Source organism: Convolutriloba macropyga, chromosome 3 (genome assembly GCF_964194025.1).
Source record: "Convolutriloba macropyga chromosome 3, txConMacr16.3, whole genome shotgun sequence".
Taxonomy (NCBI): domain Eukaryota; kingdom Metazoa; phylum Xenacoelomorpha; order Acoela; family Convolutidae; genus Convolutriloba; species Convolutriloba macropyga.
In genome coordinates this window covers 44,166,275-44,190,048 of record NC_134470.1, presented here as the reverse complement: position 1 = coordinate 44,190,048, position 23,774 = coordinate 44,166,275, and the positions used below count along the sequence as shown (strand labels likewise).

General features: G+C 36.9%; 1 protein-coding gene across 1 annotated transcript in view; it reads right to left on the bottom strand.

Moving 5' to 3' along the window:
• The window catches only part of LOC142336638 (uncharacterized), a 192,653-nt gene that overhangs the window by 35,366 nt on the left and 133,513 nt on the right, over window positions 1-23,774 (bottom strand). Inside the window, exons 5-6 of the mRNA XM_075385547.1 lie at window positions 22,554-22,744; window positions 16,963-17,198 (exon numbers count right to left, since the gene is read on the bottom strand). Of these exons, the coding sequence (XP_075241662.1) occupies window positions 16,963-17,198; window positions 22,554-22,744 (427 nt within the window). The remainder of the gene's footprint in view (window positions 1-16,962; window positions 17,199-22,553; window positions 22,745-23,774) is intronic.

The window sequence follows — 23,774 nt, the reverse complement described above, 5'->3', positions numbered from 1 at the left end:
AAAGAATGATTATTAGAACATAAAAGTTGTTTTCGGCAGATTGTCTAGCAACGCTCCTTTATTTTGAAGCTGTTTGAAGTTGAATGCGTCCAATAAAACCTTCATTTTCAAACATTTCAGAATTCAATGGAGTAGTATCCAAAAATATCTTGCTATATGTCCCGAATGATCAGTAATAGTACAGATAAACAAGGAGGCTCGGTAATGTGCGTTCGCACATTAAGTTCCGACCCCGCTCATCTACATTTTTCACTTAATTGTCTACCAAATGAGGAAGAGATTAAAAAATTAACATATCAACATATCGTTCAACAAACTATTGAAAGAATAAAATAATCTACTCTAGAGAGCCTATGAGACCTGTGGCTACCATAATATCACTACCAGAAAAGACGGCAATAAAAATCAATTAGTTACAAATATTGATTACGACCAAAACTCCTTGTCCATTTTTTGAAAACCACTAACAACCAAATCAAAATGGCATCAGATAAAATTTATACTAAGAAGATTAACCGGTACTTTTTTGGAACAAAATAAGGGACTTTTCCTCAATGCGTTTATTATAACATTGCTTCTTTAAAAAAACAGAATTAAATTCGAACTGAATAGAAACAATAGGCATCAAATCAAATGACTGAGAGAGTCTTTTAAACCTCAATAGAGAGTGACTGAGGCCTTTCATTATCCAGGATATGTCATACGACTACTAAAAGAACGACAAATACAGGCAAAAACAAAAAATTTGCGCGAAAAATTATGCACGAAAACGTTGTCCCCCTAATCAATTAAATATTAAGCTGATCACTAAAAACAATACAAATCTTCGTTTGCATTTTTTGCAGGTGACAACATTTGTAAATCAAATGACGCCCATTATTGTGATACTGTGAAACGAAAACAAAAACCTACGAAAATGGGCAAATATGCAAAAATCACGAAAATTCGTTTCATGAAAACTCGTTATTCCGAGAAGAAAAACCATTTGAGGAAAATAAAACCGTTATGAAGAGCAAAATGTTTTTCAATAGATAATTGTTGTGAATTGTCTATAGAGGTGCTTTGCTCCAATTTAACAGAAATAAAATTGGCAGATCTCGAAAATCTACCTCTTATTCTATTAAAAACAAATATTTAAAAAATTCATAGCCAACAAAGGCTTTCGACTAAATGGGTAGACAGTTTGTCTTGCAAGTACTCGGAAAAATAATTGCGACTGTTATTAAGGAGGATAAATCATAAGACTATAAAATAACATTAAATACAAGCTGAACTAATAAGTTTCACAAACAACATTACGAAACCACAGTTTTGAAGCCATTAAATTTATCAACCGTGGGGATATAGCTTCTTCACTTGCATCTCCTTTGATCGTCATAACGTGTTTTTGTAGAACGACTATCACAAAATGACAACAAAAAACCACAAAAACTGAAAAGTATCTAAACTTCACAAAATTGTTCTGAAACAAATTGTCTAAGCCCTGAAGACATCATTTAAAAACTTTAAACAACAGAAAAACTATTGTTTGAATGAACAAAAATTAAAAAGAGCTCTAAATAATGAGGCTTTTTACCAAAATGATACAACATTGTAAAATACGAAAAAAACGCAAACAAGAGCAAAAAGGGATAAGTTAAAGAATACTATTACTCTTTTTTAGAAATTTAATTTGAAAGTCAAAATAACCATTATCTATTTACCGATATCAGTTGTTAAGTTCATTTGTTTATCTATAGTTGGCCACTGAGACCTTTAATTACATAATATTTGGCATATGACAACAAAAATTAACAACAAATAAAGGGCAAAAATAAAAAACTCTACCAATTTCTGCAAGAGAACGGTGTCGCAGCCCTTCAAACCATAAGTCATATATATGGCAAAACAAAAAATATGTTCAGTTTCAAATGTTGTAAAGCTTTTTTCAGTTAGATTGTCAAATAATGTGACAGTTTGAAAAAGAAACAAAATAACAGCAAAATTGGGCAATTATGCAGAAAAATCCAAAAATTTTGTATGATAACTCGTAGTACCGAAAGCAAGAAAACCCTCTGTTAAAACAATCGGTCACAAAAGTATTTTGTACTTTGCAGGAAAGGATGACCGGTACTTACTGAGAATAAGCAAATTAATGACTAAAATAATATAAAAAATTGACATGTTCAAAAAATCACAGTAAAACAATTACATTCATTAACATAAAGAGTCATTAGGTAACCACCGATTGAATAGAAAAGCTTCATTTGCACCTCTTGAGGAAGAAATTTAGATCTTTGAGTGGTTAAAATTAAAAATCTGACTGCCAAAAGAATAACAATTGAAAGCAAAAGATAAGAATTTAGTTAAATTTTAATAAAATTCTTCCTCAAAGCCGTAAAAACCCTTTGGTTCTCTGAAAACAAACTGTATCTACATTTGGCCTCAAATTTACGTAAATTGAAGCTGTCATTAACGGAGCTGTGAATAAAAATATTGTCAGTAATTAATATATTAAAAAAATAGCAAAATATTTTGAAAAAGGCAGCATCAAAATAAAAACCAAAAAGTCCCGGATTCTAAGAATTCATGATATTATTGAATCTCTCCCTGATTTTGTCGCGCGCCCCGGAAACCGACCAAGTGTTCCAAGTGTTTGCAATTTGGACCAATTGTTGAAGGGAATTCTTCAAATATTAAGAATAAAAAAACTCTACCAATTTCTGCAAGAGAACGGTGTCGAAGCCCTTCAAACCATATGTCATATATATGTCAAAACAGAAAATATGTTCAGTTTCAAATGTTGTAAAGCTTTTTTCAGTTAGATTGTCAAATAATGCGACAGTTTGAAAAAGAAACAAAACAACAGCAAAAATGGGCAATTATGGAGAAAAATCCAAAAATTTTGTATGAAAACTCGTAGTACCGAAAGCAAGAAAACCCTCTGTTAAAACAATCGGTCACAAAAGTATTTTGTATTCTGCAAGGAGGAAAGGATCACCGGTACTTACTGAGAATAAGCAAATTGTTGACTAAAATAATATAAAAAATTGACATGTTCAAAAAATCACAGAAAAACAATTACATTCAATAACATAAAGAGTCATTAGGTAACAACCGAATGAATAGAAAAGGATCACTTGCACCTCTTGAGGAAAAAATATAGATCTTTGAGTGGTTAAATTTAAAAATCTGACTGCCAAAAGAATAACAATTGAAAGCAAAAGATAAGAATTTAGTTAAATTTTAATAAAATTCTTCCTCAAAGCCGTAAAAACCCTTTGGTTCTCTGAAAACAAACTGTATCTACATTCGGCCTCAAATTTACGTAAATTGAAGCTGTCATTAACGGAGCTGTGAATAAAAAATATTGTCAGTAATTAATATTATAAAAAAATAGCAAAATATTTTGAAAAAGGCAGCATCAAAATAAAAACCAAAAAGTCCCGGATTCTAAGAATTCATGACATTATTGAACCTCTCCCTGATTTTGTCCCGCGCCCAGCAAACCGACCAAGTGTTCCAAGTGTTTCCAATTTAGACCAATTGTTGAACGGAATTTTTCAAATATTAAGAAAAAACATCGATGCATTTTGTATAATTATTGAGTTAAATTTGCAAAAAATGGCAAAGTTTTAATTCCTGAAGACTTTCATACGGCCTCTAATTGCAGCTAGTGCTCTTTTTGAGATCAGGGAGTCTGTGTTATGATTTCTAGGTGACTAAATTCGGCAAACGTTAACAAGTTGGACCAAAAAAGCATATTTTGTGCCATTTTTGATGAAAAAATTTTGATTTTTAAAAATTTTGTCAAAAATTTCAGCCAAAAAAATTTCAATTAAACAATTCAGCCACGTTCTTCTATCTCTAAGGGTAACAACAAGTTTGCCGTTAAAAATTTTAACTTATTTTGAATTATGTTATCGAACTTGTGCGAAATTTTAGCAAAAATTACTTAAAATGTGAACAAAAACAGTCGAATGTTCACAAAACTTTAAACCTCGATAACTCCCTGTAAAAAACGAAAATCGAAAAAATCTTTTAAGTTCCGTATTCTACGCTGGACGGGCTTTTTAATGATACCACTCACAATTCTGTACGATGAATATATCGATCGGCCAAAATTGACTGAACAAAAATAACCCAGTTGAGTATATAGTTCCTCCCTCCCCACTAATGTGGGGGTCGGAACAATAAAATCCTTTGCTTATAAATCGGCAATTTGTGGTTATTTGGAGTCTTTCCCATTGTAGCCCCCCAAGCAATAGCAGCCCCCCTTAAAATCACATCCAGAGATAATATGCTGAGGTTGAGTAATGTGCGTTTATGCTTTGTCGTGCAACAATCAAGTCAGAAGTAAAACTTGAAAAAACATTGACTTTTGTCCTTATCGCAACCAAAACGAGTTGGTTGTTCCCGCAACTTAAAACTGATATAAAAAACTTAACAAACTGTCTAGAACAATGTAATTGAATCCTTATCTACAAAAAAAAAAAAAAAAAGAGAAGCAATTTTTTCAGCGACGAAGCCAAGTTTGGGTTACAAACGTCACCCCGACGAGAGGATCAAGTTTTTTACTGGTTTCAGACGTCACCAGCAGAAGTCCGCCCGAGGTCTCAGACGTTACCTCTGATGTCCTGTTCCCCGGTTAGAGCCATCCAAAATCTCTACTTTTTTTTCGACAAAAAGCCTCCAAAAAATTGATATTTGTCCCCCAAAAAAGCTTATTTGTTACTATAACACCTCGATTCAAAAACCTCGACTAGTTTCATTATTTTCAAAGCGAGTTAAGGCAATTTTCTCATTTTTAAAGAAGAATCTGCGAAAAAAAACACAAAAATCAGAGAAATGTTCCTTAAATCAGAAAATTCAAAAAACACAATTTAGTTTTCTGACTACATATCCGTTTCAATTGCGGAAAAAACTTTTAAACCACTCTTTTGAATTGATTTGTAATCAAAGAGAAAGCTATTTGCGTCGATATATCCGATAAGTATCATATAAATAAGAAATGTCGGAGAAAATTTTTTGAATTCAGAAAATTCAAAAAACACAATTTAGTTTTCTGACTACATATCCGTTTCAATTGCGGAAAAAACCATTAAACCACTCTTTTGAATTGGTTTGTAATCAAACAGAAAGCTATTTGCATCGATATATCCAATCAGTATCATATAAATAAGAAATGTCGGAGAAAATTTTTTGAATTCAGAAAATTTAAAAAACACAATTTAGTTTTCTGACTACATATCCGTTTCAATTGCGAAAAAAACTATTAAACCACTCTTTTGATTTGATTTGTAATCAAACAGAAAGCTATTTGCATCGATATATCCAATCAGTATCATGTAAATGGGAAATGTCAGAAAAAATTTTTTGAAATCATAAAATTCAAAAAACACAAGTTAATTTTCTGACTACATATTCATTTGAATTGTCGAATAAACCACTAAACAAACCCCTAAGACAAGTCATTGTTAGTCTGTTTGTTTGTTTTACCTGTATAGGGAAGTAAATAGAAAGTCTTTAGGCGCCACACCAAATATCAAAACTTTCATTTGACAAAAATAAATACCATTTTATTTTTTTTTTGGAAAAAACTTCCAAAACTTTTGCAGAAGTTCTCGGTCTCAGACGTTGCCGTCTGCGAAGTTCCTTTATCCCTATTGGTTTCAGACGTTATCATCAGCAGAAGAGGAGTTTTCAAAGAAAATTGGTTCCAGTAGTCACCAGAAATTTTGATGTCTTTTTTCCTACTTTCAATTTCTTTCTGAAAGGCAGATCTCAGACGCTAATTGTCAGAGAGAGCTTTGAGAGTTTAATACAGTCAATGCATTTTTTAAATAACGAAGACAGAGTGAAAAAAAGCCGATAAAGTCACACAGTTTTGAAGAAAACGAAAAGTTTTGCAAAACCCGGAAAAGACAATTTCCGAAAGAATTCTAAAGTTTCCCACAATATGACTCGTCTCTGCAACTTTCTAGCATTCAGTAGCCCTTCCGTAGCCCTTGTTGCCTAAACGCATCGCATTTTTGCTAATTTCTTATCTTTAGCCGTCAAAACAACAATAAACTCCTAGAAAAAGAACAGGTTTCAAAGTTATAAATTCGCAAAAAAACTGTGAGAGGTATTTTTTAATCATAGTGCTTGGTTAGGGTTAGGGAGCTAAGGAAAGTCTCTTGGGCAGTTTTATAAGTTTGGTAATTTATTCGTATTTGAGAGAAAAAGACGAGTTTATTGAAGTTTTTAAGAAAAAGGAGTTTAATGTAACAATTATTTGAGTTCTGGTCTAATTTTGGTTCAATTGCATAATTGTAGCAAGGCACAGTTTTCCTGTAAACCACAGTAGCCAAACATACTAGTTCAAACAGTTAACGTCAGCTATTTAAGCGAAACTTGTGTTATTTCAACAAAAAACAAGCAATTATTTAGGTCTGTTGAACGAAAAACGGTTAAAACGCGCGAACGTTCGGAAAAGCTTTTAGGTTTTTTTTAGTGCAAAAAGCTAGATCTAGCACACAAAACACATTCTAGGACATCATTTTTGAGAAAAGTTGCGTCGCTGGTCTTTTGAACAGGAAAAAACTAGGATCATTAGCATTCAAACCTTAGACAACCTTTTTTCACATCAAAAAATTTGCGTCGCTCCGGTTCTCAAAGCCGTTTTTCACCTTCAGTAACGAGCTTACTCACCAACATCATCAACAATCAGCTACAACAGAGCAGCAGCCACCAATATGTCAAAGCAGAACAGCGCTGAATGTCAGTTTGCCATCAATATGTTCAAAGCGACAGAAATGTCAATGAAAAAACTGCTCGATCTCCTTGAGAAAACTGTGGAGCAGAAAAAGAGTTTCCGATCATTGTCTTTGATGATCAACAAAATCAAAGGCCAGGAAACAGAGCTGAAGAAACTCTCAGAGGAAGTGATGAGACAGCAGCCACATCAAAGCACTGCATCATCTATATTGAATAGGCAAACGGCACTAATAACACGCCTCAATGAACAGGAACTGCGAGTCGATCTGTTGGACGACGATGGCCAGCTCAGTCAGTCTTCCAGTCGCATTAGAGATGATGTCAGCATCATCTCCAGCAGAAGAAACCTGTCTCGGCAATCAACACCTGCGCCCAGTGACGACAAGGAACGAATCCAGCATCAGCGCGATATAGAAGAAAAGCAGACCAGCAGTAACCTCTTCAATCAGCCGCCCCCAATACCACCACGGCCAAGACAACCATCAATGTTTCTACAAACGTCTAATGAACCAGGACTTCAAATTCAGCATGTGCTTGAAGCCCACCAAAGAAATCCTAAAAAGGAAGTTCATGAAAGTCTCCTAAAATCGAAAAATAACCTTGAAAACCAAACAAACGCTCCGAATCCTTTTCCCTGCTTTGACAAAGATACCAGCCAAGAATTCACTTCTCCAACAAGATCAGGGAAACTCGAAATTGCCTCCAACCTGGTAAATAGAGATGTCTGCGATATTGAAACAGCTCAAATCAGCTTGAGTGACAACTTTGACACGTCGCAGAACCTTTTGCCTCCATTCCAAAATTTGAACCTTTCAGGTAATCACTCACTTTCAAACCCCTTCAATTTGGCAGATCCAACTATTCAATTACAGGCAGATGGTCTATTTGCCCAAAACTCGGTATTGGAGAAAACCTTTAATTTAAACTTGCCAAATCAAAGCAATAATCAGGATTCAACTGCCAACAGAAATCCTCTATACCATAATTTTCCCAATCTGCAACAGGATTTTGGACCTTCTCAAATTCAAATAGGAACAAGTGGATACCTCGATAGTCAACTGTTGAACTGTGATCTGCAAAAACTCCCCTGCTTACCCTGTTTTCTGACTACATATCCGTTTCAATTGCGAAAAAAACTATTAAACCACTCTTTTGATTTGGTTTGTAATCAAACAGAAAGCTATTTGCATCGATATATCCAATCAGTATCATGTAAATGGGAAATGTCAGAAAAAATTTTTTGAAATCATAAAATTCAAAAAACACAAGTTAATTTTCTGACTACATATTCATTTGAATTGTCGAATAAACCACTAAACAAACAAAGACAAGTCATTGTTAGTCTGTTTGTTTGTTTTACCTGTATAGGGAAGTAAATAGAAAGTCTTTAGGCGCCACACCAAATATCAAAACTTTCATTTGACAAAAATAAATACCATTTTATTTTTTTTTGGAAAAAACTTCCAAAACTTTTGCAGAAGTCCTCGGTCTCAGACGTTGCCGTCTGCGAAGTCCCTTTATCCCTATTGGTTTCAGACGTTACCATCAGCAGAAGAGGAGTTTTCAAAGAAAATTGGTTCCAGTAGTCACCAGAAATTTTGATGTCTTTTTTCCTACTTTCAATTTCTTTCTGAAAGGCAGATCTCAGACGCTAATTGTCGGAGAGAGCTTTGAGAGTTTAATACAGTCAATGCATTTTTTAAATAACGAAGACAGAGTGAAAAAAAGCCGATAAAGTCACACAGTTTTGAAGAAAACGAAAAGTTTTGCAAAACCCGGAAAAGACAATTTCCGAAAGAATTCTAAAGTTTCCCACAATATGACTCGTCTCTGCAACTTTCTAGCATTCAGTAGCCCTTCCGTAGCCCTTGTTGCCTAAACGCATCGCATTTTTGCTAATTTCTTATCTTTAGCCGTCAAAACAACAATAAACTCCTAGAAAAAGAACAGGTTTCAAAGTTATAAATTCGCAAAAAAACTGTGAGAGGTATTTTTTAATCATAGTGCTTGGTTAGGGTTAGGGAGCTAAGGAAAGTCTCTTGGGCAGTTTTATAAGTTTGGTAATTTATTCGTATTTGAGAGAAAAAGACGAGTTTATTGAAGTTTTTAAGAAAAAGGAGTTTAATGTAACAATTATTTGAGTTCTGGTCTAATTTTGGTTCAATTGCATAATTGTAGCAAGGCACAGTTTTCCTGTAAACCACAGTAGCCACACATACTAGTTCAAACAGTTAACGTCAGCTATTTAAGCGAAACTTGTGTTATTTCAACAAAAAGCCAGCAATTATTTAGGTCTGTTGAACGAAAAACGGTTAAAACGCGCGAACGTTCGGAAAAGCTTTTAGGTTTTTTTTAGTGCAAAAAGCTAGATTTAGCACACAAAACACATTCTAGGACATCATTTTTGAGAAAAGTTGCGTCGCTGGTCTTTTGAACAGGAAAAAACTAGGATCATTAGCATTCAAACCTTAGACAATCTTTTTTCACATAAAAAAATTTGCGTCGCTCCGGTTCTCAAAGCCGTTTTTCACCTTCAGTAACGAGCTTACTCACCAACATCATCAACAATCAGCTACAACAGAGCAGCAGCCACCAATATGTCAAAGCAGAACAGCGCTGAATGTCAGTTTGCCATCAATATGTTCAAAGCGACAGAATTGTCAATGAAAAAACTGCTCGATCTCCTTGAGAAAACTGTGGAGCAGAAAAAGAGTTTCCGATCATTGTCTTTGATGATCAACAAAATCAAAGGCCAGGAAACAGAGCTGAAGAAACTCTCAGAGGAAGTGATGAGACAGCAGCCACATCAAAGCACTGCATCATCTATATTGAATAGGCAAACGGCACTAATAACTCGCCTCAATGAACTGGAACTGCGAGTCGATCTGTTGGACGACGATGGCCAGCTCATTCAGTCTTCCAGTCGCATTAGAAATGATGTCAGCATCATCTCCAGCAGAAGAAACCTGTCTCGGCAATCAACACCTGCGCCCAGTGACGACAAGGAACGAATCCAGCATCAGCGCGATATAGAAGAAAAGCAGACCAGCAGTAACCTCTTCAATCAGCCGCCCCCAATACCACCACGGCCAAGACAACCATCATTGTTTCTATAAACATCTAATGAACCAGGACTTCAAATTCAGCATGTGCTTGAAGCCCACCAAAGAAATCCTAAAAAGGAAGTTCATGAAATTCTTCTAAAATCGAAAAATAACCTTGAAAACCAAACAAACGCTCCGAATCATTTTCCCTGCTTTGACAAAGATACCAGCCAAGAATTCACTTCTCCAACAAGATCAGGGAAGCTCGAAATTGCCTCCAACCTGGTAAATAGAGATGTCTGCGATATTGAAACAGCTCAAATCAGCTTGAGTGACAACTTTGACACGTCGCAGAACCTTTTGCCTCCATTCCAAAATTTGAACCTTTCAGGTAATTACTCACTTTCAAACCCCTTCAATTTGGCAGATCCAACTATTCAATTACAAGCAGATGGTCTATTTGCCCAAACTCGGTATTGGAGAAAACGTTTAATTTAAACTTGCCAAATCAAAGCAATAATCAGGATTCAACTGCCAACAGAAATCCTCTATACCATAATTTTCCCAATCTGCAACAGGATTTTGGACCTTCTCAAATTCAAATAGGAACAAGTGGATACCTCGATAGTCAACTGTTGAACTGTGATCTGCAAAAACTCCCCTGCTTACCCACAGTGGCAAACAGAACCTCGCATCTCCCAAGTAGAACTGATAAAATAGTCGCAGAAAACAGTTGCCTACAATCCAATCATTGTATTAATCCTATAACTGGGGTACAATCCGCAGGTTTCCTTCCAATTACTGTGCCCCTGATGGAACAACAGCATCAAAATACCGTCTTAAATCCTGCAGCTCCTAATTTTCTGCCAAACCAGGTAGCTCCACAATCAAACGGAATTGCGGCTCCTGTGCAATTTCCACAACCTGTTAACAGTCAACATGGAATTCCCAGCACTTTCCCAGTTAAACAATGTGTGACACATTCCAGTCAGTTGTGTAACAACCAGTTTATTCAAGGCTCACAAGCTCCATCGAACTTTCAAGCTCCAGTAACTTCCACGATCCATGCCCCAATGTGCATTAATCAACCACTAAATGCTGTCGGACAAAATCAGTTAAGCCAGCCTCCAATTAACCAGAGTTTACTTCCCACTGTCAATCAACACATAAGCTCAGTATACTCGAACCCAAATGTAACACAGGAAAAAGGAAATGTTGATTTCAAACATTCAATCAAATTGCCACCTTTGAAACTTCAGAATTTCAATGGTGACCCTATCCACTTTCACGAGTGGATCAATAACTTCAACACGATGATTCACAACAACCCTTCCATTACAGACACACATCGTATAACCTACTTGCAGAATTCTGTAATTGGGAAAGCAAAGGACTTGATCCATGCTTATTCCTGCGATCCATCTTATTATCAGACAGCACTGAATGAAATAATCCGACATTTCGGTGATCGTACGATAATTGTGAATACGTTCATTAACCAGCTGGAAAACTGGCAAATGAACTTCCAAAACAAGCAAAGCTTCATTGCCTTTTCCTCATTTTTGAAAAGACTTGTGCAAGCCTTCCAATACCTTGGATTTACAGCAGACCTCCAGTCTACAACACTCATTAAGAAAGCCAAAGAGAAAACACCACATCATTTGGTTCTGAAATGGACTGAACATTGTTTTACCGAGCTCAGCTCAGACCCGACTCTCGTCGATTTTCAACAATGGTTAGAGCTCCAAGCTCAAATCTACGACAAAGTGAGTCGAGAAAGCAATCAAAGAACCATCAGTTCTCAAGCCTCAAAGTTTGCCAACTTGAACAATCTACAAACCAAGCCATACAAAAGCAACCTCCCATTGTCAGTCAAAAACGCATCAGTGGAAAACAGTAGAAAACATTGGAACTTTGCGCCTCAGCAAAAACAACCGTCAACTTCGCAAAACGTTCCGAATAAAACTTTTAACACAAAACGATCTTGCGAGAAGTGCAAACAAGAACACAGCATTGCCACTTGCCCTGAGTATCAGTTGTGCTCACCAGGTGATCGATACAACCTTGTCAGCCAAAGCAATTTTTGTACAAACTGCTTGAGCAACAAACACCACAAACAATCGTGCCCATCGCAAAAACGATGTCAGGTTTGCAGTGGATTCCACCACACAACTCTTCATGATCCTGCCAAGCAAATCAAACGCCCTGAAGCAGCCTTTTCTACTGAAGTTGTTTCTGTTAGCAATCCAACAGCTTCTTCTAGTAGTAACGATTCAAGTCAAAATCCAAATACATCTTCTCAACAGAAAAGTCGAACAAACAAAGCCCCCAACAGCCGTTATGGCCAAACTTTCAACAACCAAAGCCAGCAAAACGTGCAACGACGTAATTTAAACGGCAATGCAATTAACCAATCGTTCAGCATTAACCAATGCTCAGAAACACCGAAGAATTGGTATGAGCAATTGCAGCTTATTCCTGTTTCATTCCTCAAGGGGAATAAAGCATTCGATACCTACGCCCTCATAGATCCCGGTAGCCAATTCAGCTTTGTATTGGACGCCAAAGCTGAATTTCTTGAGCTTCCCCGTGAAACTCAACAGTCAGTACCACTACAATTTCTCAATACAGAGAACATCATGTCCCTCTCAAAAATTGTTGAGCCAGTCACGATAACTCCATATAAGTCAATTGAAATATCGTTTGAACTCTCTCGGACGTTCAGCACCCCGTCTCTGAACGTCGCAGCTGCAAAAACTTTTGAACTTAATCAAATTTGTGATGCCTTCAACAGTTTGCGCCACATACATTTCCCAAATATTGCCGATGGCAAAATCGGCGCCCTCCTCGGTGTTAACGCATTCGCATTCACCTACCCTACACATGTTATACCTGGCAATCAAAATCAACCGTTTGGTGTGAAAACTAAACTTGGTTGGATCCTCGCTGGTGAATATGAGAATTGTATCTCAGCCACCACTCAACAGCCCCCAAGTCAGCAGAAGAAATTTATTTTCAATGTCTCAAGAAACAGAACAGATGAACCCGGACTTGACGAACTGGTTCAACAGTTCTGGAGTATTGAAGCAGATGGCATTCAGAAGGACCGTGAACAAGTTTACACAAAGCAAGAAGAACAGTTTCTTGATATTTTGAAGAACTCCATCAATCACAATGGTGAGAGATATGAAATCAAACTGCCATGGAAATCAGAAATAAAGTTGGAAAACAACTTCTATTCTGCACTGAACCAAGTCAAAAGCCTCAACACACGCCTTCAGCGTAAACCTTCGTTGCAAGAAAAATACAATGAGACTCTTTTGACAGACCTCGAGAAAAACTATGTCAAACCGGTGGAAATGCAAGACCCTCAACCAGACAGAATTTGGTACCTGCCACACCATCCTGTGGAAAATATCAATAAGCCCGGAAAAGTCCGCCGAGTTGCAAATGCCGCATCAAAATTCCGCGGCCGATCGCTTAATTCAAACCTTCTTACTGGACCAGATCTCCTTAATAACCTTTTAGGTGTCCCTATGAGATTTCGAGAACATCCCGTGGCGGTCCTTGCGGACATCGAAGGCATGTTCATGCGAATCGCCATCCATCAGTTTGATCAATCTGCTCTTCGATTTCTCTGGTTAGCAGACAATCAGATAAAACAGTACCAATTTACCAGACTCATCTTTGGAGCAAATTGCTCGCCTTCGTGCGCAATATAAGTTCTTAACCATTGTGTCAAAGAGAAAAGTCAACAGTTCCCAGAAGCCCTCAAAGCTGTCAGAAAGCACTTTTACATGGATGACTACATCCAATCACATGCAACAGAAAAAGACGCTTGTAATGCAGTTCTTGAAACAAAACATTGTCTAAAAACAGGTGGATTTCGACTCACAAAATTTGTTTCAAACAGCTCTATAGTCCTAAACCAAATCCCTCCAGATGACAAAGACAACCAGACAGATATTGTTCGAGTTCTTGGTGTTAAATGGAATCTTGAGAAAGACTGTTTTCTTATGAAACCTCTCGCTGATTTCCCAAAAGATGCGTTAGCGTACACTCAACGTAAGATCTTTAGTCTTGTCTCCTCGATCTTCGACCCAATTGGGATAATGTCGCCATCAACGATCCGTTTCAAAATAGTTCTTCAAGAACTGTGGAAACTTGGGAAAAAATGGGATGAACAAATTGCCCCTCAAGTAGTTAAACCACTTCAAAAGAGTTTGGACTTTTACTTTTCTTCACCAGAAGTGACATTGAACAGAACTCTCAATAAGAGTTGCGATTCACCAGAAAGTGAAAATGAAATCCATGTATTTGTCGACGCCTCAGCTGTAGCAGTTGCAGCCGTTGCGTACTTGAAAACAGTTCCTAACTTAGCCACTGATGTTGAAACTTGTTATTTAATAGGCAAATGCAAAGTTGCTCCAATTAAACAAATCAGCATACCCAAATTAGAGTTGGAAGCCGCAGTCATCGGAGTGCGCATCCTTTCAACCATCATGAAAGAGTCATCATTTCACATTACTCGTTCTACACTCTGGACAGATAGTCAAGTAGTACTTGACTGGTTATCCACAACCAAGAAACAACCTGTTTTTGTTGCGAATCGCCTCAAAGAAATCCTTGCATCAACTGATGCTTACCAATGGAAACACGTTACCACCAAAGAAAATCCAGCTGACCACGGGACCCGTGGTCTCAATCCAGACGAAATACCAGCTAAGTGGCTAACAGCGCCAGCATTTCTTTCCACAAGACGGCTCAGTGCTCCTGAAAACTCTCCAAAGCATGTGTTAGCAACGCGTGAAATTTCACGCAATTTGTCGGAGCAAATAATCAACCCGACACGGTTCTCAACTTGGAACAAGTTGCTCCTGACTTTAGCAACAGTCTTCAATTTGGTCTTTCGGATTAGAAAACAAAGGCCTAAAGATCAACAGTATATAACAGAAGACGTCATTCTTGCAAGAAATCGGCTGATCAAAATGTCGCAGCAAAATTTTTTCTTCTCAACAATCCAAGCCCTGAAACGTGGTTCCAGGATAAATTCAAAGAGCAAAATCCGTTCACTCAACCCAATGTTGGACAATAATGAAATGCTTCGGTCATGTGGAAGACTGCAATTTGCGCCAGATAACCTCGAAGTCGAGAAATTTCCGATTATACTGCACGCAAAAGACAAGATAGCGAGACTCTATATAGAGCATGCACACAACATTTGCATCGTCAAGGAACAGAGCCAGTGAAAGCTTTTGTGCAGCAAAGATACCACATCATTGGACTCAGAAAAACACTTTTAAGTATAAAGTACAGATGTTTTCTCTGCAGACGAATTGCCGCTCAAAACATTCAACCCGTCATGGCTCCCCTGCCTGCCTGCCGTTCCCCGACAGACTCTACCCAGTATCCTTTCGCGAACAGCGGAGTCGACTTTTTTGGACCCTTTTATATAGAAGATGCCAAAGGACAGATTGAAAAACACTACGGCCTCATCTTCACTTGCCTGGTTACTAGGTGTGTCCATCTAGAAGCTTGTCCCGATCTCAACTCTGACACTTTTTTAAACGCCTATCGACGTTTTGTAAGCCGCAGATGCCAGCCAATAACAATGCTCAGCGACAATGGCAAGACATTTATTGGTGCATCTGAGGAACTAAAAAGATCTGTGAAACGTCTCGACAACGACAAAATCTACAAAGCAATGGCAGCAACGAACACAACCTGGAAGTTCAATCCTCCCTATGGACCTCATTTTGGCGGTATTTGGGAGCGCTTGATCCAGACCACGAAACGCACTCTATTGATCATTCTAGGCTCCAGAAGACTGCCGCTTGATGTGTTCAGGACAATTTTGGTCGAGACCGAAGCTATATTAAACTCCAGACCACTAACGATTGTCGCTGACATTCCAGAAAATGAAATGCCTCTCACGCCAAACCATTTTCTGATCAACAGACCATTCAACTCTCTCCCACCTGGAAAGTTCGACAGCCAAGAACCCGCCAGTTTCAAGTCTTGGAAGAATGTGCAGCAAATGGTCAATCATTTCTGGAAACGACTCGTCATAGAGTATCTTCCAACACTGTTAAAGAGATCCAAATGGAGCGATAGTGACCAAACACCACTCAGAGTCAACGACATCGTTTGGATTCTGAAAGATATGACTCCACGTGGAATTTGGCCCCTTGGACGTGTTCTCGAAGTCTACCCTGGACGAGATGGACAACACCGTGTGGTCAAGGTGAAAACGGCTTACGGCACCTACGTTCGCCCGGTCTCCGCCCTCGCACGCGTTTTGGCTGATTAGCCCAATTTTTTCTTGACCTTTTTCGAAACGGTTTTCTAGGCAACTTGGGTTACACCCCCTTCGACGATCTGGTCAAACGTCTGTGATGTGTTAGTTGGCCTCCTCTTTCCCCTGGAGCATGTCGTGCAACAATCAAGTCAGAAGTAAAACTTGAAAAAACATTGACTTTTGTCCTTATCGCAACCAAAACGAGTTGGTTGTTCCCGCAACTTAAAACTGATATAAAAAACTTAACAAACTGTCTAGAACAATGTAATTGAATCCTTATCTACATTCTCTTACATGCTTCAAGATTATAATTGTCCACTCCAAGACACAAGCTACGGATAAACATGAGCCAGTGGTCCACGAGGAGCAAAAACAAAATTTCTATGTAAACTGGAGCCCCTTGAAATGTTTTCCAGAGTTATCGCTAATGTTTGTTGAAATACTGTTACAGTATTGACAAAAAACAACATACAAACAACATTGCAATACTCCACATTCGAAAGGTACTTCGGAAAAGAGTCAATTAGAATGTTATGTTAATCCAAATTCTTGTAAAAAGCAATTCATTTGGTTTTCAGTTAGTTTGGGCTTCGAAAAATACTCAGAATTGAAAAACTCCAGAATTGAAAAACTTGAAAAGCAAGATTCTTGTAAGATTCTCGAAGATTTTGAATCAGGACTCAAAATTTTTTCCATGGATTTCACCTTTGTAACTTGTTTAATGAACAAAAAAATTTGCTTCAAAGGTGCTTTCTAAAACAATAGGGCCCTGATTAATTTTTCTGCCTGGATTGACATCTTGCAAGAATCTTGCAAGAATCTTGCAAGAATCTTGCAAAGTTTTGAATCAGCTTGCAAGATTCTTGCAAGTTTTAAATTCACTCATCATTATAGGGTCGTCTTCGCCAGTCGTGTGAGCTTGCGCAGTACAGAATAGAGAGAGAATGTAGAATAGAGAGGGAGGTTACCTGAAAGAAGTTGATGATGATGTTGGTGGATTTTCCTCCGCTAATGTCTCTGAGGTCACCTCCCTCCTTCCCCATCTCCTCTTCCTCGTCCTCTCCTGAGCACCCGTCTAAACTCTCGTACGAGTCAGACATGCGGAAGAGAGAACCCACCTGAAACACATGTTTGAATTAGTTTTGAGCTGAACTAACTCAACATCTGAGTGGGAGATGGCTTGAAATGCAGATTATGTACCCCAGGTGAGGCCCGCGACCCATGATAGGCATTCGGCACACCGACTTGGGTTGTGGACAGGAGGGTCCAGACCGAATAGACATTACGACAGAATGTTGGAAACAACCGATCAGACCCCAGGCCAGGCCATCTGCGAGACCGAAATAAAATATATAGACGAAACTTACTAAATTTGTAAGTTACATATTTTTTAACAAAAACCTCGAAATAAAATTTTGATCTAATTTTCATTTTTGATAAAAAAAACTGTCTACATTATTAGAAAGTGTGGCGCTGAAGTGACCGTTTTCTAAGGCGAGTTTCAATTTGGTGAGTTTCATCAACCGTTCTAACTTCATTAGCGGTTGTATAGGTCGGCTGTTGTTAATAAAACAATGAAATCAGGGACCCCAGAGGAACAGTTCTTGCCTCGGGCTGGAGGTCGCGGCTCTGATCAACCATATAGTCAGTTGGCACTCTTAATAGAGCAACAAGGAAACTTGACATCAACTGTGCTTTGCACAGGAGGTGTTTCAACCTATCAATTAACCAGTGTCACCGTAATTAAAGCAATTGAGATTAAGCAAAAGTTAAGAAGGTTTACATTAATTGCCTAACTTCGTTCGAGAGCAATTAAATATATATATATATATATATATATATATATATATATATTTATATATGTTTTCTATGTAAGCGCTTCAAAAATATGAGCCAAATTGAGGTACAATTGCTTCACTCTTGAAAAGTATCCTGAATAAACTTAGCCAAATCGATTCTCATAACGGCATTACGACTAAGCGAAGAAAAAAAGTGGAATAAATCTGTTTGTTTTTTATTCAACCATATTGATTGGATGTCTCAATATGGTATCCAAGGTCACTCCTGTTTTCAAATGAGAGGAAACAGGACTAATTCAAATAGCAATTGGCGTTAGATCTGGTAACTAAGAACAACCAAGGCAAAGTTTGAGAAAAGACAATCTAAAAATGTTATTTATGGGTTAATCCCGTTTCTTTTTTCATTTTCTGATCAAGTGCTCCTTATTTGCCGATCAAGTGTTTGAGGAAACAAATTAGATCGGAAAAGTCAAAACTTTTTTACACGGAATGTTGAAAAAAGTGCAAAAAGTGTGAGGACAAACCCTTAGTTAAGATTCCCAAAATTGAATAAATCAAGTTTTGTTTTTCATTTAACCAATTTCAATGGAAAATATCTGGAATATAGATACTACAAAATTAAAAAATGGAAAAAAAATTGAAGAAGCAATCTAGTAGTGTCAAAATAATTGAAATTGATAGCAATATCTAAATCGCCGCTCATTTTGTGGGTCTTGATAAAGATTATACTGACATTGAAATCAGTGAGCAGTATTGACGTAAATGGATTTTCAGTTGTTATTTTCGAAGTGGCGTCAATGTACTAAAGTTCCCAGCAAAGTCAAATACCATTTTTCTGTGTCAAAGTTTTTGAAATTGTGACCTCCTAACAGAATGTTTTAGAATAATTCAATATGTGTAATCAATAAGAACATTAAATAAGATTGGTTATTAATAAGATTAAGTGGCAAGCCAACAAAAAAGCGACAGACCCGCTCAAAACTTGAAAAAATCAGAAATATTCTAATAAAGCAAATAGTGTAAAAGTTAGAAAAGGCGTTAAATGGATTCCAAAACTCACAAAAAGTTGAACTTGCATACCTGAATGGACGGATTTAAGTACGTTTCTAGGACTTGTTTTTGTTATTCCTAAGCAACAGTTCGTAGAAAAGAACAATTTTGCACAAAACTCAAAAAAATAACAACAAATGAAGAAAAAGTGTTAAAATCATATAAAGCACCAGTGTAAAATCACTTCAGCTGAAGCGCTTGAATGTTTTCAATCTCTATTCTCTAGTAAACCAATATGACCTGTTCCTATGAGGCCAAGACAAAATAAAAAAAAGAAACGTAACCGACTAACGTCGGGCGAATTAATCTCAAACGACCGGCGAGCGGTTGGCTTCGTCAGTAGCTAGGAACAGTTGAGTGAGGCTAGCTTTAGATTAATTGAAGATGAGTAACGGAGCGCAGCTGGGGGATTTCACCGGGGCTCATGGGGTGGCAACAGTGGGTGGGGCAACAGTGGGGTGAGTCAATCTCTAAGAACCGCCCTTTGCACCATAAGTAAAAGTCTCCAAAACGCATACTTGAAGTCTCCAAAACGCATTCTTTGAATCGCATACTTGAAGACTAGTGAGTTGAAAGGCTCTAAGAGCACTTAATGCCCGCTGGGTGCTACCTGTTCATCCCGTTTTTGAGGACGAAAAGTAGAATGCGTTAGACGAAAAATTGGTCACGCGACAAATCGCATAAAAAGATTGACAGGACTATTATAATTGCTACAAACTTCGTTTGAGAGCAATTAACATAATTACAAGGAAAACTAGATTAATTAATTTTTTGAAACAACTGGCGTCAAAGACTATTGTCCATCAATCATTTCATACTGTTTAGACAATTAGGAAGGCACTGAAATTCCCATTTTGGTGAGCAGAAGTTGCGAAACGTTAAACTGCTTTTAAAAATGTTAAGTGCAAAAATACACTTGGACTAATTTTTTGTTCAGTTAAAATAGATAAAAGAGTGCTACCGATACATCGGACCTATTCTCAACTTTGGAGCCGTCGAAAACTCATGGAGCCTTAAAATATATTTTTTTGTTGGATCATAAAGACCGTTTCTAATAAAAAGATTTTTGAACGAAAAGACATAGTTTTTTTAATCTTTTTTCGACTAATAAAATACTTGTTTTCAGCTTGCCATTCTCGACCTTGTTTTTATTCTGCTCGATAATCATATATCATCGATAACCTTATAACCTGTCATTCTCGACCGTGGTCACCCGTTGTTAGTAAATTTGATTTGTAAGTTTTATTTGATTTGTTGCTATTGATTTGTTTATTTAATATTTTATGCCCTAAATCGTCCTCGAGAAATAGAAAAATTTCAAAAAACTCTTCAACGATCAATTTTGTTTTTCAAGAGTTTTTCAATGGTACTACTTTTGCGTATCTCAACAAAAGATATCTATCGGCTAAAATTGACTAAACAAAAAAGTCAGGCTAGCATAAGGTCCCTACCCCCAAATAAATTCGAGGACGAAAAATCTGACGAAACAAAAAAAAATATTTCTTGCAAAAACTATTTCATGTACGCGCCAGATCAAACAGAGCAAAACTTGTACTGCCCTTCGCCAACAGAACAACATGGGTTCTCGTCAGACTGAAAAGTGTAAAATTTGTTATTTGCCAGGAAAAATAGCCAGAAGCTTCCCCAGACTATATATTTCGGTCCAATGAGTTGGTCCCACTTCCAGTGATACTGAATTTTGAATAAGAACGTAGACAAAATTCAAATGGGTAGAAAATTTTCAAATTTCAAAATTGGGTAATAACTTAGACAAACTTAAAATTTGAAATTGCGATAATATAAAGTTGCAAGAAAGTCAACTCTCTTCTTAATCAACATTTAGTATTGACAAGTTTTTTGATATATTTTTCATAATTTTTGATTTTTTTCTTAATTTTTGATTTTTTCATAATCACCAGTTATGTTTCCTTTCATTGAGTGATGTAATCTTGTCACTGTGTACGAATGCTCAAGAAAAAGCATCGTGGATGATTATGACGCATATTTTTTTTAAAAAAATGTAAGTACAAATGTTCATCTTTGCTCATAACCACAATCTCAAAACACATTCGTGAGAATGAGTGACAAAGCCGGGTAAATTTACTTTAGCAATTTGATTTTTTGATACGCGTTGAAAAAGAAATTGTAAATTGTGGTCGGAATTATTGTTTTTACCAAACAAATATACAATTCGAAAACGTTTTTGAGCTGTTTGCATTTATTTGGCGGCATTTACTCCTTGCCGGGTTTTTATATTCGGAGTTTAAAACTTGTTCGAAAGTTCTGAATATTGAATCTTTTTTTTCAAGAACCAACTCATAGTCGAGGTTTCATGCTGTTGGTACAGTTAGCACACATTTCGGAAATTGATCACACTTTTTTAATTTAGTCAAGTTGTTATTTTAAAAAAGACTGGAGGTTTTTTTTTTTTTAAATTAAAAAATCGTTATTTTTAGACTGTCATTCTCGACCTTGTTTTTATTTTTCTTGATAATGTTATAACTTCGTTTAGCATTATTAGCATTTTCAGATCCTTGATTCTGTAAAAAATGTTCGAAGGTGATAAACTTAGACGAAACGTGATAAAACCAGGAGTGTGATTTTTTGAAAAAGTTTGTCCTAATTCATCCTCGATAAATGAAAAGATTTTGAAAATTTCTTCAACGATCGATTTTGTTTTTGAAGAGTTTTTCAATGGTTCTACTTTTGCATCTCTCGACAGCAGATTTCGGCATAAACTATACTTATTCAGTAATGAAATCTTGTCACTGTTGTCAATGTTTGCTCAATAACAGTCGTCGTGGATAATTGTGACGGATATTTCTAAACAATATACGCACAAATATCCATCTTTGCTCATAGCTGCAATCACAAAACACGGCCGAGAGTAAAATTTGTTTAAAACCTGAATATTAAATAATTTTTTCCATAAACAACTCATAGGTGAGGGTTCATGCTGTTGGCACAATTTGCACACGTTTGGAAAATGATCACCCTTTGTTAATATATTTGATTCGCTGTTTTCAAAAGACCGAGAAATTCTATAAAAAGATAGGCTTCTAAGATTTCCATCCAAAATTCTGCTATGTTTTTTGAAATGGAAATCAATTATGAGAGAATTCTTTTTTGACAGCATATAGTTCTTGTAAAGGAATCAAGAGGTTAACATATAGAAATAAACAAGACTTCAAATGTTTTGGTATACTTTGGTTGAAAGTTCATCAATTCGCTGGTTACAAATGTCACACATGACATGACCTTTTCCGTTTAAGCTTTTCTAAATAATGTACTCAAACCGTCTCCAAAAATTGTTTCAATTTTCTTATTGAAATTAAACAAATACAATTTAATGTCACTGGCACAGATTTGATAGTTTACAACCCTTGAGATCGATTCCTGTGTTCTATTTCGGTAAGATCTCGCAAGATTCTTGCAAGAATCTTGCAAGATAACCGTCCAATTACGACCGGGGCTTTTATACGTTTTGAGTTTATGTGGAATAGACCAGACGTAAAACCAGAAGTCTGGATCAGGTGTTGTAGATTTGTTCAGAAAGATTTTTACCACACGCCATAAAAACATTCATCAAAGTGATCTGGTGTGAAAATACTTGATTATACTTACAAAGAGGGATCGTCTTCGTGCGAGTAGAATGAATGCACACATGACGAATATGAGACCATAGGAAGCAGCCACCCATATTCCGAAGCCAGTCCAGCATCCGTGAGTGATCACAATTGCAGACAACACGAAGGACACGATGAACACTGACTCTTTAGCACACGTGTACACATTCGACATCTTCTCAAGGTCACCTGTCATCATTCAAACTCCTCATTTATGCACAATTGTCTCATCTCATCCAGTAGAACAATTCATTGCGCCACCTTACGTACATTTTTGGGGGTTTTTGTGGACAACCCTGGACCTCCTCACATTTTCTCACTTTACGTCAGTTCTTTTTACCGTGAAAAATCGATACCTTAACAATGGACATCAGTGACGGAATTTTGGCACTCGTTTCATGGAGGGCTTAAATATTTCCAGCTTCCACACTTAAATTACAATCAAAATTTTTCAACTAGCCTCATAATTTATTGCTCGATTGTTTTAAGACTACTTCCCAGAGGTTGGTGGCAGAGCAGATCAGCGCTGAATCACTCTAGAGACATTCTGTTTTTTTTTGGATGGCCAATAATCTGTTCATGTTACAATTTACGCTAGTCTTAATTTTTGAGTAAACTTTACTGCATGAAAAATAATATGTTCAGCATAACTCCCGCCAAAAAGGTTTGCTTTATGTACGATTCGAATTCCCAGTGAGTACCTGTAACTTTTAATTTGCGTTGCAAGTCGTAGCCACTACGTTAAGTTGGCTTTCTGGTAATTGCTACGAACTAGCTTATGTATAAATAGTGTGTATAGTACTATAGTAATTACCAGTTACGAGCTACAAAAGTATGACATTATTCTGCTCAGACTTAATTTTGGGGTGTGAGTAATTTCAAACTATACAGGGTTAATTTAGCCTGGGCGGATTCTATAGCCTCTATATAACCATAATGAGGAAACTGCACATAAGAAAATTTGAAATATTCTGGAGAAACAATGTTTCAAAACTGAATTACGTTTTTACTCTTGAAATGTGCTGGTTCAGCGCCGAAATGCTTTGAGACTCAAATCCGGGTTAAGACTCTCAAATCGGAGCCTTTTCATCGCTAAATTTTCTCAGGTGCTGTTATCTGTTACCTTAGAAGTAGAAAAACTGCTAAATGTATCCTTAATCCAAAATGCTGGTTGATGATATTTTGATGAATTTTTTTGAAATTAACCATCAATTAGGTT